The 17,282-nt window shown below is 38.5% G+C and overlaps 1 protein-coding gene across 1 annotated transcript; it reads left to right on the plus strand.

The window, feature by feature from the left end:
* The first annotated feature begins 3,658 nt into the window (after positions 1–3,658).
* On the plus strand, positions 3,659–16,881 carry LOC121976802 (starch synthase 3, chloroplastic/amyloplastic-like). Its single transcript, XM_042529156.1, has 16 exons — positions 3,659–4,069; positions 4,645–4,705; positions 4,790–6,121; positions 7,190–7,383; positions 7,525–7,795; positions 8,408–8,583; positions 9,944–10,051; positions 10,911–11,020; positions 11,773–11,878; positions 13,446–13,616; positions 14,358–14,486; positions 14,843–15,025; positions 15,167–15,298; positions 15,372–15,483; positions 15,908–16,031; positions 16,574–16,881. The coding sequence occupies exons 1-16, from the start codon at positions 3,968–3,970 to the stop codon at positions 16,701–16,703; spliced, it is 3,441 nt and encodes a 1,146-aa protein (XP_042385090.1). The 5' UTR covers positions 3,659–3,967; the 3' UTR covers positions 16,704–16,881.
* The last annotated feature ends 401 nt before the right edge of the window (positions 16,882–17,282 follow it).

The raw sequence follows: 17,282 nt of genomic DNA on the forward strand, positions 1-17,282 counted from the left end.
CAGATGAAATAATATCAAGAACCAAGCAAAATAATCATATACGAGTTTGAGGGGCATACCCCGGTAGGTTGCTGCAAGTGGCTGTCACCGAGCTGACCGGGAGTCATTAGGGCAACACGGGCCCTCGCATCCTCCCATATTTTGACAAGTGGTCCGCGGATGGTGATATGATGTTCAGGGGCAGTTGGCCGATCAATCGCTAGAAGGAATTCTTCTGTTGGGAGATGTAAGACAGCCTTAATCACTCGATGGTCGCTCGGATCAGACTGGGTTGAAGGTGAGCGACAAGATGACTCGCCGAGCGGAGATTATGCCCAAGCGCCTAAGCCGATGATGGACTCATGGCGGAGAACTGACGGGCTACGCTTTAGGGAAGCCACTGGCAGATCAAGTTGTGAGGGAGTTCGATCCGAGGAAATTGTCTCGACCGAAACGGGGGCTGGGTCGACTGCTGCAGAAGGAGTGCCGACCTGCTCTGACACTGGTTCCACAGATGTAGCCGAATGGGCAGGAGGATCCGTCCTGCGCCACTTGCGTGTCACCAGCGGAGCGTCATCGGCCGAGTGCCCCACGTCCTCCGGAGTAGGATGTCCAGCAGACGAGGTAGAATCGCCGACCGCTTCGATTGCAGGGACCCGAACGACCGACTCGGCGACGGCGGGTGTAGCTTCTTCGCTCTCACCCTCGTGTTAGCCGACCGGGGGCGCAATGCCCCGGTCAGCCATCTCTTTAGCTATCCCCGCCTCTATCTCAGCGGCCCTCAAATTCATCCGCTCAGTGGCCTTGGCACGCCATATGATGTCGGCTGCATAAAAGAAGAATAAATCAGTTAGACCAAAAGGAAAGGGGGCGAAGAAAATGCTTACCCATGCTGCTCGGAAGCTTCGTTCGGATCAGACTCAATCCGAATATATACATGACACCCTCACAAAGCAGCTTATGGATGTTGAATTTCTGCCCGGCCAGTTGGTTGGCTGCATGGAGGTAGGCCGGTGGCTCTTGTATTTACCAAGGTCCGGCGGGGTCGGCACGGCGGTCTGCCATTTGGTTAGGAAAGCTGGCAGCTCGGAAAAAGGAAGGTAAAAGTAGTACTCCTTCCAATGTTTATTCGAGGTCGGCATTTTGTCGAAGAAAACAAGGCCAATCCGTGACTGGAAGAGGAAGGTGCCCCACTCGAACTGTTTGGGATAGTAGAAATAATGAAAAATCTTGGGGACTAGGGGGATGCCGTACAACCTAAAGAGGACAACTACTCCGCACAACAACCTGAAGGAGTTTGGGATAAGTTGGCCGAGCGGGAGGCGGAAATAGTTACACACTTCAAGGATAAACAGATGTAAAGGAAAACACAGACTAACTACAAACTGGTCTCGGAAGAAACAAATAGTGTCGGGCGGCAAATCGTGTGGGCGATCGGATGAGGTAGCTAATATTAATCTATGGGTAGAAGGGAGTTCGAAGTCGCGGACGAAGTTCATCGCGTCATCCTCATCGAACCAGCTCTCCATGGTCGTATACCATAGGCCGGGAGAGGGATTAGACGGTTGTGAGGTGCTCGCCATCGCCGGAACAGTAGAAAAAGCAAAAACCAGAGAAAAACAAAAGATGGACGAAAGAGAGGGTCGGAACAATACCGAATGAGCACAGATATTGCTAGAATAATAGAGAAAACACAAAAGAGAAGGAAAAGGGCAGAGAGTCCTTACAGGAAAGGATGGTTGTGAGAGGTGGCGAGAGATTGCCGGGATGCTGAGAAACTGGTTCGCCGGAGCACGAAGCGCGAACGAAAGCCTCTGAACGCACGAACGCAAAAGTGCGACGGGGGATAGCGATGAAGACTTTACAAGGATGGGCCCGATGCTGCCTAGCCGTCGAATTCAAGTCACGGGACTCGAGGCTTGCATCTGACCGTTCATTTCAAACAGCCGAGGGTCCCATCGGAAGTGACGCCACCGCTGCATGATGATGGCGATAGCGCCACGTGGCACCCGGTCATAGGATCGCATTTAATGAGCGTCATTACGTGTTCAGGGACGCATGCTCAGCCTTAATGACGAGGATTTGCATGAATTCTGAGAGGATTCTAAAAACGTCAGCATGGACCGACTTACAACCGGCCCGGCGGCTAGCGGAAAGAAATGAAACAAGTTCTATCAAGTAATCTGCCGAACGGTCGTAGGGCACTTTCATTAGGCTCGTGCAGAAAAACATTTATATCAGTGGCCGAGTGGCCATCATACCGCTGAGCTAATAGTCCAATCAGTCGGACCTACAGCCTCCTTCGACTAAACTTGTGGGGAAGGCAAGTGATCCGGTGATAAGGATAGGGGGGCGTACATTGGTAGAGGTCAACGACACGTGGGCTGGGAAGTCAAAGTTCAGGGGGCCCACCAATGGTTCATGCCGATAGGAGACAAGACTTGACCTAGTAGCCAAGATAGCAGCCGAACCAGTACGCAGCCGAACCGAACCACAGTTCGGGTTGCCGACGCTCTGAAGAGGAGTTGGTATGCCGAGCGGTTTGTCTGAACAGTGTTGCTCGTCCGAGTGTTCGACCGAGTGACCTTCCCGCTCGACCCGACACGCTCCCTTGACCGGACGCTAGGAGGCCTAAGCGCCCGTCCCGTTCGGCCTGGTGACAGACAAACAATGCAGAAGAGGACAAAAGGGGGCAGTGGGTGACATCGACCTCGAGACAGCTACCGCCGACGGGCAACATGGTGGGCAGCCGAGTCGTACAGAGAATCGTACAGTAGAAATTTCCACTATCCTGTTAGGGATTTGCTCGGACAGTTGCGGTATGACGTCAGACACGCTTTTCTGACACGACCACTCCAGGTATGCTTTGAGGAGCGTGCACACTTTGGGATGCGTGCACGCATCCCCCCGGGAGCCCTATATAAGGACCCCAAGCTTCGACGGAGGGATGCATTCTACATCATTGTAGCTACAGTTTTCATTCTCGTCATTCTTTCTTTCCGCCGTAGTTGACTTGAGCGTCGGAGGGCCGTTGCCGGGAATCCCCTCCCGGCTCGGTTTTGTGCTTGCAGGTTCTCGTCGGAGGTTCGTAACAGTCGAAGGTCTATACGTCATCACCGGGAGCGCCACGTACCCAGTGTTCATTGACTCAACACTCGGACAAGATCATATTACAATCAAAATGCTCTAAAATTAACCTTTTTATTTAAAATAGTATTTATTTATTTATTTAAAAAATAACCTTTTGAATGTTACACGGCGGGTCCAGCTCGTTGTGGCCTGTGCCTGGCTCGGCCTAATCCATAGACTGAACCGTGCGTGATCCGACCCGACCCGACCCGACCCGGCCCGGCCCATAGGCCGCTAGCTCGGACTCTCCGCGGCCCGATCTAACCCCTAGGATCCCGAGCACGACATAAACCGGGGTGGGTCCCGCGATCGTTGCCAGCTCTGCCAACTTATCCGTATAATTAAATTAATAAGATGGAGGCGGGTCACGAGGTTAGCACGTGAACGACGGTCCTCCCTCGTTGCCCGTTCGATCGACGCCACCTGTCTCGCCCAAAAGACCTCTTGGCTTTTTCCATATGCGCTGATTTGAAATATTCCCGCAGAAAAAAATACCGGCAAATTAATGATTTAAATAATATTCTGGGTCGTTTTGCAAATTTTTGACGGCTGCAAAAGCCTCTCCAAGGTTGTCCGCTCGCGGGGACTTCTTCTTCGATCACGTCGGCGATAATTCGAAAACCACCAGCTAATTCTCTGCCCTCGAATCTCCAAATCCAAAATTCGGAAAAATTCTCCCTCTTTATTTGTTCATTTAATTCATTTTTGAATCCGTCAGCTTTGATTGAGCCCTCTACTACCGGTTTAAAGCCCTCTGGGATTGTAAATCCTTTATAAACACGGCGCCGAGGCTGCTCTGCGTTCATCTGGATTCTGGAATTCGCAAATAGGAAGCGTAGGCGATCTTGGAACGGCGAAAATGGCGATGTCTCTACAGCCGCAGTGGGCGCTATCTTGCCAGATAACGACCTCGGCGAACACCCGGGTCAGGGTGATGCCGGTTCTCGGGCTTTTCTCCCGTGTAAGTTTCCTGCTTTCGTGTTTTTTTATTCCTTCCCTCTCTTATTTCTCAGTGCGGTTTGGGTTTTGATAAGGTTTGCTTTCATTGCTGAGTCCGAAAGGTGCTGTCTTTGGGGTTTGATTTATTGAGTAGGAGTGATCTGTTTGTTTTCGGTAGTTTCCGAATTTGAGTATTGGTAATAATGCCATCCTTGGTGACAATTATTAGGTTGGTTACACATTCGCTGAATTGAGTTTTTTTCCCAGAAAAATATGGTTTTTCGTGTGTTCTTTATTCATCAGATATATCCTTTTAGATGTTCTTTTACTTGTGATTTATTTCGAAGTTTTTTTTTCTTATATAGTTTGGCCGATTTTGGAATTTATTTTGATCGTAAACTAGATTGCAGTTCCGAACGAGAAGTACACCAATTTGAAATACCAATGCTACTAACTTTTTTTCTTCTTCTGGGTGGTATGAGTTATTGTATTGTACACTATTGTTTTAATAAGATGATCACATATGATTAGCTAAAATCCTAATAGTGTGAAAAAAAAGAATTCATTTTTTTTATTTTGTTCATGTACTTTCCACAGTCATCACTAAGGTATCAAGAAGTTAGAATCAAATTTATACCTTGTGCGCTGGCAAGTTCAGGTAAATAATTCATTTATCATTTGAAATCAAATATTTTATCCATAATCCGGATACATTCTTCAGGTTTTGATTTGCATTGTGCAGACTATTCTAAAAGGCACCCCAAAAGGATCTTGATCCCAAAGACAAAGGCTTCTTCTACTCCAAGAGGATTTGCTCCTATAGCTAGACCATTGGTAGGAACGAGCACTCAAAAAAGAGATCAAAATGACACCGAAGACAAAGAACCATCGCATACTCCTAGCAGTACACTAACCGATAAAATATTTACTAGGGATTCACAAGCGGCTGATAAAAATTTCTCAGGCATCCCTTTTACTGCTACAATTGATACTGAATGTGATGTACCTATAGTGCGGTCTGGCAATGAAGAACATGGACAAGGTCTGGGAACTCAGTATGTAAAAGTTGATCATAGTGACAAAATAATAGAAAATGGGGAAAAGATTGGCCAGTTCAATGAAGTGGAAAGGCATGTGGCCCTTGGTAATGATCAGATAGGCGGAATATCGATATCAGAAAAGACATCAATAGCTGATCAACAGGAGGAAAAACCCAGTAACCGTGAAAATAATTCTGGTAAAGATGACACTGATTCTGGGGACTCATTACTCAAACATAGAGAAGAATTTGATGCACTCAAACAAAGAAAACAATTGGAGGATCTTGCTAATGAAAACTTCTCAAGAGGTAATAAAATATTTGTGACTCCAGAAGTGGTGACTCAAGACCAAGTTATCAAAGTTTTCTTGAACCAAAATTTATCTGTATTGGCAACTGAAACTGAAATTTTAATCAAGGGTGCTTACAATGGTTGGAAATGGAAATTTTTTACAGAGAAATTGCAGAAAACCAATCTTATAGGAGATTGGTGGGCTTGTGAACTCTATGTGCCTAAGGAGGCATATAGAGTGGATTTTGTATTTTTCAATGGTGCCGATGTATATGAGAATAATGATTATAAAGATTTCTCCATATCTGTGGAAGGTGATATGGATGAAACTAAATTTGAAGAATTCTTGCTTGAAGAAAAGAAGAAGGAGCTTGAAAGACTTGCTGCCGAGGAAAATGAAAAGAAAAGGCTGGCAGAAGAGCAGCGCCAGAGGGAAGCAGAAAAAGCTGCAATTGAGTCTGACAGATTACAAGCAAAGACACAAGTAGAGAAAAGAAGGCAGGGATTGCATCATGTAATGAAATTGGCTTCACAATCAGCTCACCATGTATGGCAAATGGAGCCTAGTTTATTTGAAGGCGGTGACAGGATTAAACTGTATTATAACAGAAGTTCACGCCCACTTGCCCATGCTTCAGAGATTTGGGTTCATGGAGGTCACAACAACTGGAGTGAAGGACTGTCTATTGTCAGGGAACTTTCCCGTTCTGAGAAAGTTGATGGTGATTGGTGGTGTGTTGATGGTATGTGTGGTTACTTTAGCATTCTTTTTCAACCTGGATATTCAGTCTTCTTGGACTCTTTTTAATCATGCAACTAGGCACTTCCTTTTCTGGATAAGCATTATCATGGTGCTGATCAAGCTTCCGTTTAGATATTGTTGATATCTTGTCTTCTCTAATTTCACATTCGAATTTGATGAACCTTGTTAGAGCCCCAATTATTCTTGACCCTAATTCAGATAAATCCTGTCCGGCTTTTAATAGGTCTGCTGCATTAATCCATATGTTTGTGACAGTTTATTTTTGCTACCTGTGACATTCTTCCTGATTCTTTAGACAATATCAATTGATTTAGGTCTTCCATTTTCTACACATTGTGCATGATTGACCAAGACTTCATGTGAAGTGAACACTGCTTTTCACTTTTCAGATCTCTAAGCTACAATAGTTATCATAGCCAGTCACTCTGTGTACTTTGTTTGCACATCTTAATTACATTTGGTTTTGTATGTGTGTTGAAAAAACAACATTTGATGAACCTTGTTTTCCTGGCATATGCATTATTCTTCAAACATGGATCAAGCAATTCTTGAAACTATCATCTCTGTCTTTATCATGGAAAATTCTGCCATCAGTGGTGTTTTAGAAATTATTATTTTTTTAAAAAAAATGCAGTATTTTTGTGCAAGCTCAATCCTTCAATTCATACACAGATTCAAGGTTAAAGGAGGCTATTTTAAATTGGTCAAAATGTGTAATCTCTGGATTTGAAGCACTTATGTCCTAAAAAACACGATGCACTTTCACTCAGACATATAATATATCTTAAATTGTTCTCAATTGGGAGATTAACTCTTAAGATTCTGACACAAGCTAGTCTATGGTTGGTTGTATTCATTTTGGTGTGTTTGTCATTTGGTTGCTTCACAATTCATATGTTGTTGACGACTATAAGCAATAATAGTTAAATATTTTCTGATAAAACATAATTTAGTTTTTGCTTACACCTTAACTTTTTGTCCTCATTGCTTAGTAGAACATTAACATCTTGTACATGCCATTATTCTTAATAATTATTTCATTTCACAGTTGTCGTGCCTGATCAAGCAGTGGTTCTGGATTGGGTTTTTGCCAATGGACCACCAGGAAAGGCAGTTTGTTATGACAACAACAACCTTAATGACTTTCATGCTACTGTATCAAAGGGCATGCCTGATGAACTTTTCTGGGTTGAAGAAGAGCAACGAATCTTCAGAAAGCTTCAAGAAGACAGAAGAAAAAAGGTAGAGGCTCTTTGTAAAAAGATCATGTATTATCTTGTAACTAATTCAATATATTATTTGATACCTGAGCAAACAAAGAAATTTTCCTTTGTTCAGATTCTTTTTTTTTTTGTTTAATCTGAATCATGTTTATTTTTGCAGGCTGAAAAAATTGAGCGCGTGAAAGCTGAAACAAAGGAAAGGACAATGAAAATGTTTTTGTTGTCTCATAAGCATATAGTGTATACTGAACCAGTTGATGTTCAAGCTGGAAAAATGGTCTCCATTTTTTATAATCCATCTAATACTGTCCTAAATGGAAAGCCTGAAGTTTGGTTTAGGTGTTCATTCAACCGTTGGAGTCACCCTAAAGGACCTCTACCACCTCAAAAAATGGTTCTGGCAGAGAATGGTTCACACCATAAAATAACTGGTTAGATTTTTCAAGTCAGAATTTCTTAGTTTCCTTTTCTTTTTGACTATTTTTTGTTCTTGATGTCAATATGCTATCAAATATACTCTTAAAGTATTAAGGGATTCTTTCTCAATGTTCTTTAGTATTGATACTATTTGATGTTTACTTTAGTGTGCATCTTTCTGCTAACACAAGAAATAGGAAATCCTTCTTTTAAGCACTGATGCATTCTTAACCATGTTGAATGAAATTCTTATCTTGGCTTGTTGAATAAAGTTTAGTTCTATTCAAATTTGTCATTTTTTGGAACTGTTTGCTTGATCTGTAGATCTAGTTTTAGTGTTCATCTCATGGAATGTGGTATGCTTGTGGAATGGATCTGATCAGGTTTTCCCTAGTTTTTTTGTTGTTGTTTTGCCTTGACTTAGTCCATCTTAGATTGTCCATTGAGTGTTTATGTTAAAGAGCCTATAGGTGCAAGTCTTTTGATGCATTGCAAGTCATTAAATTGCTTCATTTCTAGACTACTATGCTGATGGTACGCTAATGTGGATTTATAGTAAATATTTATGTTAAAGTTTGATGGTCAACAATTTCTGAATTTTAAATTTTCTTTGTTTATTTTTGCAGTTAAGGTCCCTATTGATGCCTATATGATGGATTTTGTTTTCTCGGAGAAGGAAGATGGCGGACTCTATGATAACAGAAATAAGATGGATTATCATATACCTGTCACGGGAAGCATTACAAAGGAACCACCTATGCACATTATCCATATTTCTGTTGAGATGGCACCTATTGCGAAGGTAAGGTCACTTGCTGAATGATTGTTGCCTTATATCTAGGTTTTGAATATAATTTGGGAAGCTAAGTGCTCGTGTATGAATATCAATGTCGGCAACTTGTGCAATCAGATAAACTTTAATCAAATTTATGGAATTTGTTTGTCATGCTTTAAATGTTTCATATGCTCCTGCTAATTAATACTGAATCTGATTTTTTCACCTTAATACTAATTCTATATTGTCATGCTTTTATTAGACATGCTTTTTGTGAAGCTTATTGTTATAATATGCTTAAAACTTAAACCTGTTTTATTAGGAACGACATAGATGAGAGAACTAACATATCAACTTGTTAGACTCAACCACTGACGGTAAATGCTTAGGTCTAGCTTAATAATGGATCATCTAAACTAATAAAGCTTCTTTATTGGCTAAAACTCACTGCATGAGACTAAAGTGTCTTAATCTTCCCTGTTCAAGGATTGACGTCCTGTGTCCTGCTAAGATTTAAAGTCTAGTTCATAGTCTAGAATCAACCTTAATAGGTGGCTTGCAAGGCCAGTGGTGTCTGTAGCGACATTTTCCAACACATCTAGTGCTAATTGTCACAATGGCTTAAATGAGAAGTTGATTTGCACAATTCATCTAAGCTTATAAAACTTTTTTATTAGCTCATAAGACTAATGTAGGGTGTCACATGTTTATCCTTTGAAAACATTCCGAGTCCAAATTTAAACATGGACAGAGAATTTTCTTCTTGAACTGTAAGTTGTCTATATTTCTCTATTTGTTTCCGTTAAAACTTGTCCTATAACATTCACTTTTTTTGTTCGACTATAGAAACAATGGAAAATTTCAAGGATTATCTCTATCAAGCTTTGCATATGCTTTGATGCCAAGATACAATGATTCTCAGCATGTCATGCAGAAGAGAGTCAACAGACAACTCCTAAAATTCTGGTTATTCTATGAAAAAAATTGTTTTAGCGGGATTCTACTTAACCAACCAAATTTATCCTTCTGAGTCACTTATATTTGCTAGAATATTTGTCTGGAGTATAATGAGATGCTTTTTTAACAGAGGGAAAATTTAATTTAAGATCTTGTGACCTATGTTAAATTTGTATTCATCAAAGGACCACAACTTGTTTTAGGTCATACATTTTATGTTAATTTTGATGCCAAAGAGCAGATTTTAAATAATTTTGAGTGACCTTTGTTTTCTATTTCACCATTTAAATGACCCCCTGATGAATGTTTGTTTTTGTGTCTATCAGTTTATTGGATTATGATAAAGTGAGGATGTGTAAACTTAAATATTTTTTGGTTATTTTCTTTAATACTTGATGGTCAATTACATACCTATGCTATCCTTTTGCAGGTTGGTGGTCTTGGGGATGTTGTTACTAGTCTTTCTCGGGCAGTTCAAGATTTGGGCCATAAAGTTGATGTTATTCTTCCAAATTATAATTGTATGAATCTTAACAATGTAAGATCATCTTGCTATTTTCCATCTCATCCTTTCGATTATGCTGATCCATCTGAGTGATCTATATAAATATCAATTTCATTTGCTATAGAATTCTACCAATAAATATAGATACTAATGAATGGCAGTCGTATGTGTGTTTCTTGTAGGTTTTGTGTATTTTGTTCTTTTAAAAGTGGAAAATAGTTTTAACTTTTGATATTCTGTTGATTTATTCTAAATGGAACTCGTTTAACAAAAGTTGATTATGAAGGTTTAAATTTCAATTGGCAATTTAGGAATAATTGTCTTTGAAATAACATGGGGAAGACAGTAGGTCTTTGTTCTTGTATATCATACACTGGGTAAAGTAAATTCTAAGAACATGGTCGAAACCAGAAAATATACATGGAAGAAAAGTGCTTTCTCAGGGAAAGTTTCTTATGCCAATACAGTTTATAAACTGATCTGGCATCCTGGTGTTATCCATAGAGCTTTCTTTCTTCTATTGTGTTTTTAAAATATTATAAATTTATGTAGATTTTTTGTAAATAAATATATGAACTGCTCTCAGGTTAATAATGTCCGGTTCTAGTTCATATTTTGTCAGACAAGGTTTTGTTTATAAATACATCATTTGTTTACATGCTTCAACAGTTTTCCTTTGCCCTTGTTTGGTAAAGGACATTTCTCACACATTCTCTATCGCTAAGACAATCTTTTCTTGTTTTGTTTCATTTTGCATTGCCCTCATGACTTTTAAGTTTGGATTTTTATTTTGTCAGACTTGCTCGCTTGTTTTTTCAGCCAATGAGCTGTAGTAATCATAGCTTTCTTTTTGAGTTCCCTGAATTTCTTTGACATTTTTGTAATGATTCAGGTGAAAGACTTCCATTACCACAGCACCTTTTCTTGGGGTGGGGCAGAAATAAAAGTTATGTTCGGCAAGGTTGAGGGCCTTTCTGTATATTTTTTAGAGCCACAAAATGGGTATGTAGTAATTCTTTCCTCTTAATAGTGTTTGTTCATTCACATGGCTATTCTGAACAATGATGATTTGAGCAGTGGAAACTTCAAGTTATTTTTTCCCATTTGGTGGGGGAGTGATGGGAGAGCTTGGGAATTGGCTAGCTAGCAACATAATATCAAATATTGGAGAAGTATCTTATCATTCAGCTTACACATTTGGTCTCGATGGCCTAGAACAAGCTGGTTATGAATCTGAGCTATTGAATGGTCAATCTGAGCAACGACTGATTCTATTCTGAGGCTGATCTGCCTATGCTAGGGGGACAGACTTAAATGCAATAGTATTGCAAAATCCTGATTATTGGAAAAATTAGAACTAAAAATATTCATGCTTCATGTTATAGACAAAGGATCAAGCATCTTGATCTAACATAGCCTGTGATTGATTCATCAATCAGCATTCCTAGTTTCCCCTACATTAGTTTAGCTTGTAATTTCTTTGTTAGGGTGACATAGATTCCATTGTGATCTGAGATTGTGGAATTGTGGTCAAGGAATTAAGTGTTAGATCAGGTCATTGATTTAATCTAACCAGCTCATTTTTAACTGCACCTGTTGACTTTACCAGATAGATCTGGCTTGAATGTACCATTTCTTGGATGCATTATTATCGGCTCATAATGTGGAGTGTTGTATTCTTTTATTATATTTGTAATACATTCACATTTGATAATGTGGTTGGTTATAGGTCATTATATTACAATATTATGCAGGATGTTCTCGGTGGGGTGCATATATGGTAGAAATGATGATGGGAACAGATTCGGTTTCTTTTGTCATGCTGCCCTGGAGTTTCTTCTTCAAAGTGGATTTCAACCTGTGAGTTAAACTGATGGCATACTTTCTTCACTTGTATTCTTTTGGGAGTAATATCCTTGTGCACTTCCATCAATTGTGTATGATCATTTTATCTGAGAAAACAGTCCTCCTAAGGATCATCTTCTATTAGTATTAAATTCAACACACAATTGTGTGATAGATGCATTCGTACATAAGAGACAACATTTAGTTGGCTGAAGTAAAAAAACCTTTTAGAAGAGAAATAATGGTTACACTATATGGAGTTTGTCATAAATATCGTACCTGAAATGATGGTTACACTAAAAGTAGCTTAATGGATCTCCACCTGTTTCTGATGTAAGTTGCTATAATACATTCAATACCTCATTAGAAGCTAGACTGTGATCGCATCTTTCACTTTCCTCTCACGTACATCTGCTTTATTAAGTTGTTGAACGCATGCCACTAAGCAAATATATCATCCTCCATGCTTCTACCCTCCCTTAATTGCCTCATATGCATTCATATTTCCACCATATGTGAAACTTGTTTCTGACAACAACAAAAGCCCTCACCCATAGATCAACTTCACAAAGGGATTGAGCAACCAACAAAGTCAATTATCTGTCTATGTTGACCGCACTGCACCAAACCTTAAAAGTGCTCTCTAATGCTTCCTCATGTGCAAAGATATCATCACAAGAGATTCTCTGGGGAAATAATGAGGAAATAATTCCTGGTTTCATGAAGGATCAAATACAAGTTAATGGCTTTACCAATCAAACAGCAGTTACATAAACTGCTGTTGCTTCTTGTAAATGATGGATGAATTGTCCTGACAGGCAATTATTACTATCACCTCATTTGAAACTGGAAAGATATTCTTAGGCAATTGAGTGAAAGTCAAAATGCTCTCTAGACACTTCTAGATCATGTTTGCATAGAAATTCACTTTCTGTTTTCAAATCAAAGTATCTATGATAAGCATCATGGAATTAAGGACTTCAATTACATGCAATAGCATACTGTTGCTATAAAAGAGTGCACTTGATTTTCAGCGAGTCAAATAGACATGGCAAATACTGACTTTGTTAAGATGACATAATTACAGTCAGTTTCAAGTAAACACTCTTTTTTGAGGAAGTGTGCTTACTTACATCCCTTTCCCCAATATAGCTTGCAAAAATATTGCAGCTTTGATGAGAAAATCAAAACACTTGGTCGGTGCGGACCTGCTATCCCATTGGGGTGAATTCAAGTCATTTCAGCAATGAATCTAATCTCTCTCAACAGGGATAAGACTCCTTCCTGTGAAATGCTACTGCGATATATCCATGTTGTACTAATTTTCCATCAGAGAAATATGCTCTGCATAAAATTTGCTATAGAAACAGCAAAGGATAGTTTACATTCTGAGTTTCTTTGGACCAGTACACTTACTATATCAAATGTATAAGAATTTTTTTTTGATGAGTGTGTTACAAATTTATCTCTCAAGCATGCTTCTTTTATCCTCAAATTAATCATAGCCTATATTATATGCTGTGCAGAATGTTATTTTTATTATTTTTACAAATCTTAAACTTTTTTTTTTGTTTCTGGGCAGGATATTTTGCATTGCCATGATTGGTCCAGTGCTCCTGTAGCATGGTTATTTAAAGAACACTACATTCACAACGGACTGAGTAATTCTCAAGTAGTTTTTACAATTCATAATCTTGAGTTTGGGATACAGAACATTGCCAGAGCAATGATGTTTGCTGATAAGGCTACGACTGTCAGTATCTACCTTTCTTGAAATATTACTATTTTTTGTAATTATGATAGTTGTTCTTTTTCCTATAGTTTTTAAATTGTGTACAATATTTTTTTTATGCTTCATATATAGTTTCCTTTTCACTTGCTATTCAGAAAAAAGTCTTATTAATTTCTTTTTCATTTTTATGTTTCTGTCTTACTAGATCTTTGTTGCAATCTGATTGTTCATCAATTGATTTTTCTGTTCTTTGGAATACTTTTCACATTGGGGAAGTGGTTTTCAAGTCTATCATGATAAATAGATGTCAATATTACTGAAATTGTCATTACTTTATCCAGAAACAACCTTACCTATGCCCTCAAAATGGTGGTCCTCAAACACAAGTACGACTAAAATCCACTTTACATTTTATTCTATGCATAACCCCACAAGCAATGTGGGACTGGTCAAAGATATTCATGTCCACATTAATTCAGATAATATATTGCATTGTGGATTCATGCCTATTAGATTAGATTAGATGGTCTGAACACCACAAGCACTCAAGCAGTTGAATCTTGGTGTTATATTGTGTAAAACATTTATTAAAATGAAACTATGTTCTTTGAGCATTATGTTTCATATTTTGATTTAATTTGTAGATTCATGTTTAAACATTCAGATATCTTCCTTAATTGTACTAGTTTTTTGAGTTCTACTTTGAATAGAATAAGACAAGCTTTTGCTGCAACTTATTCTTTTCTTATGTCTTCAATGCAGGTATCCCAAACATATTCTAGAGAGATTTCTGGAAATTCTGCAATATCTCCTCATCTCGACAAGTTCCATGGTATTGTAAATGGAATTGATCCAGATATCTGGGACCCATGCAATGATCAGTTCATCCCGGTAACATCTTTGACTCTTTCAATGTCTTCTGGTACAATTTTGGCATTTATCTTTCTATATGCACAATTTCCTTCTTATTTGGGTTGCAATATTTTGACTGAGGACATGCTTAGAGTTATGTATATCCAGATGCAAACAAAACTATATATATATATATATATATATATATAAACTAATTTAGGACATGGTTACATCTTTAATTTCCACCCGGGCTGAGAGAGTTGTTGTCTTGTGAAGCTCATTGGTTGAAGTATACTGAAGCATTTGCTTTTTATTAAAATGTTTTTAAGTAATAATTGATGTTAAAAACTATTTTCTGTTAAATCGATATCTTTGTTTGTTTCATGGAATTTTAGGTGTCGTACACATCAGAAAATGTGATGGAAGGTAAGAGGGCTGCTAAAGATGCATTGCAACAAAGACTAGGATTGAAGAGATCAGACCTTCCTTTAGTAGGTATTATTACCCGCTTAACAGTTCAGAAGGGAATTCACCTGATCAAACATGCTGTTTGGCGAACACTTGAACAAAATGGACAGGCAGGGTTTTCTTTGCTTTCTAAAGCAATGTTTTTGCATCCAATTATTTCATCTCATCATTTCTGTATCACCGCACTTTATATTACTGTATTTTGGGTAATTCTTTTGTACCGTTTCATAAACTTAATGACCTTGTTGCAGGTTGTTCTTCTTGGTTCAGCACCAGATCCTCGTATTCAGAATGATTTTGTTAACTTGGGAAATCAATTGCACAATTCACATGCTGATCGTGCACGCTTTTGCTTGACGTATGATGAACCTCTTTCACATCTGGTAAGATGCTACTTCTCATGGAAGGTGCCCTCTCATTTTGATATAAGATGTTTTCTAATCCATTGTCCTTCAGATTTATGCTGGTGCAGACTTTATTCTTGTTCCATCTATTTTTGAACCCTGTGGATTGACCCAACTTATTGCTATGAGATATGGCTCTGTTCCTATAGTTCGTAAAACAGGAGGTGAGTTTTCTTAATGTCTCTCAGTTATTAAATTTCGTTAAAACGACAATATTAAGGTACAAAATTCTATATAGAGCAATAGTGTAGGTAAAAATGATCTAGTGTCCATGTTAGTGTTTGCCTTTAACCCTTGCACAACTTCATGGAAATACTTGATCATTTAATGCACAAGGAGGTTTCATCTATAAAACTTATAGATAGTGTTGTAGATCATGAGTTACAAATAATCTTTCATGGACCCCTCCAGATCATAGTTTCTTTTATTGATTGGAATCTCCAGATAGAAGCAGAATGGTTTATATATAAAGTATGACCATGTAAATTGCTTGCCAATAGTTTCTATGGATTTTCTACTCTCTATTTTTTATAAGGATTTTAGTTTATTTTCTTCAAATATTGTACTTAAAGCTGTTGTCTTCTACAGGACTTTATGATACTGTATTCGACGTTGACAATGATAAAGAAAGAGCTCAAGCACAAGGCCTTGAACCAAATGGATTCAGCTTTGAAGGAACTGATGCCGGTGCCATGGACTCTGCCCTCAACAGGCATGTTTATTACTCGCATTAATGGGCTTCTTCATTTTCCGTTGGTTATTCTTAAACCAGAAATTTGATTGGTATATACTTGAGGTTCTTTTCTTTTTGAAGGACAAAGATAAATTCCATTTTGGGGGATCAGAAAAAATTAAAATAAATTTCCATCTAACTTGAAATAAATATTAAACTGTTTAGATGATGACAATACTGTAAACTCAACATGCTTCCATACTGGCTTAAGCCTCCAACTGCTTTACATCTTCAACCCAGTTTTCATCTAGCATATTACAAAGCTAAGTAGGGCCTGAGTTGTCGATTTTGTTTGCCAAGTAATTAGGTACACAACTCACATTATACCAACATTTTGTTTGATTTGTACACCATTATTCCGATATTGTGCCACCTGCTATAACAATCTCTAATTTAGAAAGTATACATTTGTCGTTTAATTTGTACTGATAGCTTATTTGGACTTTCATTCCAAAAGATATAAACCGTTAGATCAAGCAACTGACAAGCAAATTATTTGATCTTATAATGGGATTTTCCAGAGCCTTCCCTGCTTGGTCCAATGCTCGGGAGTGGTTCTACTCGTTATGCAAGCGTGTGATGGAGCAAGACTGGTCCTGGAATCGGCCCGCACTGGACTACATGGAGCTCTACCATTCCACCAGGAGCTAAGAACTTCATCATGGAGAGAAAAATCTTGTAGAAATCTCTGTACAGATGATCATTCTTGCAGTTTTTTATTTCTTAAAGACACTTTCTAATTATTGTTCTATGTATTTATTCGATAGTTCAAATGTACAAGTGCTACACTACTCTATTAGTGGAATAAGTTTTAACTTATTTTTGATGATGGCAACTTTTGCAAATAGCTTTAATGTGCATGATATTGCATCTATGCCTTTGTTGGCATAGACCACAATTTGGGCAAGTAACCCTGTTAAATCTATAGAAAAGAGGGATTTTCAATGCCTCAAAAGAGATTATAATGACAAATAAACTAATATAATTTGCAATAGATACATACTGATACAATCATTTGTGCTTAGAAACATGAGTGAGGGCTAGGGTTCCATGTTAGTCTCTTATTTTCGGTTCATTTATTATTCTTAGATGAGACGGAGTTATTATATACGATCAACTTGTTAACTCAAACGATTAGACATTCAAACATATCCCTAATGTTGAGTGATTGAACCCCATACAAATCTAAACTTAGCTTGGAGTTTTGAGTGTGCATGCAAATTAAGTTTT

The sequence above is a fragment of the Zingiber officinale genome, chromosome 4B (assembly GCF_018446385.1).
Source record: "Zingiber officinale cultivar Zhangliang chromosome 4B, Zo_v1.1, whole genome shotgun sequence".
Taxonomy (NCBI): Eukaryota; Viridiplantae; Streptophyta; class Magnoliopsida; order Zingiberales; family Zingiberaceae; genus Zingiber; species Zingiber officinale.

Coding starts and splice junctions, on each gene's coding strand:
- LOC121976802 (XM_042529156.1), top strand. CDS start 3,968: ATGGCGATGTCTCTACAGCCGCAGTGGGCGCTATCTTGCCAGATAACG. Junction 4,706..4,789: donor TTGTGCGCTGGCAAGTTCAG/GTAAATAATTCA, acceptor TGCATTGTGCAG/ACTATTCTAAAAGGCACCCC. Junction 13,617..14,357: donor TTGCTGATAAGGCTACGACT/GTCAGTATCTAC, acceptor TCTTCAATGCAG/GTATCCCAAACATATTCTAG.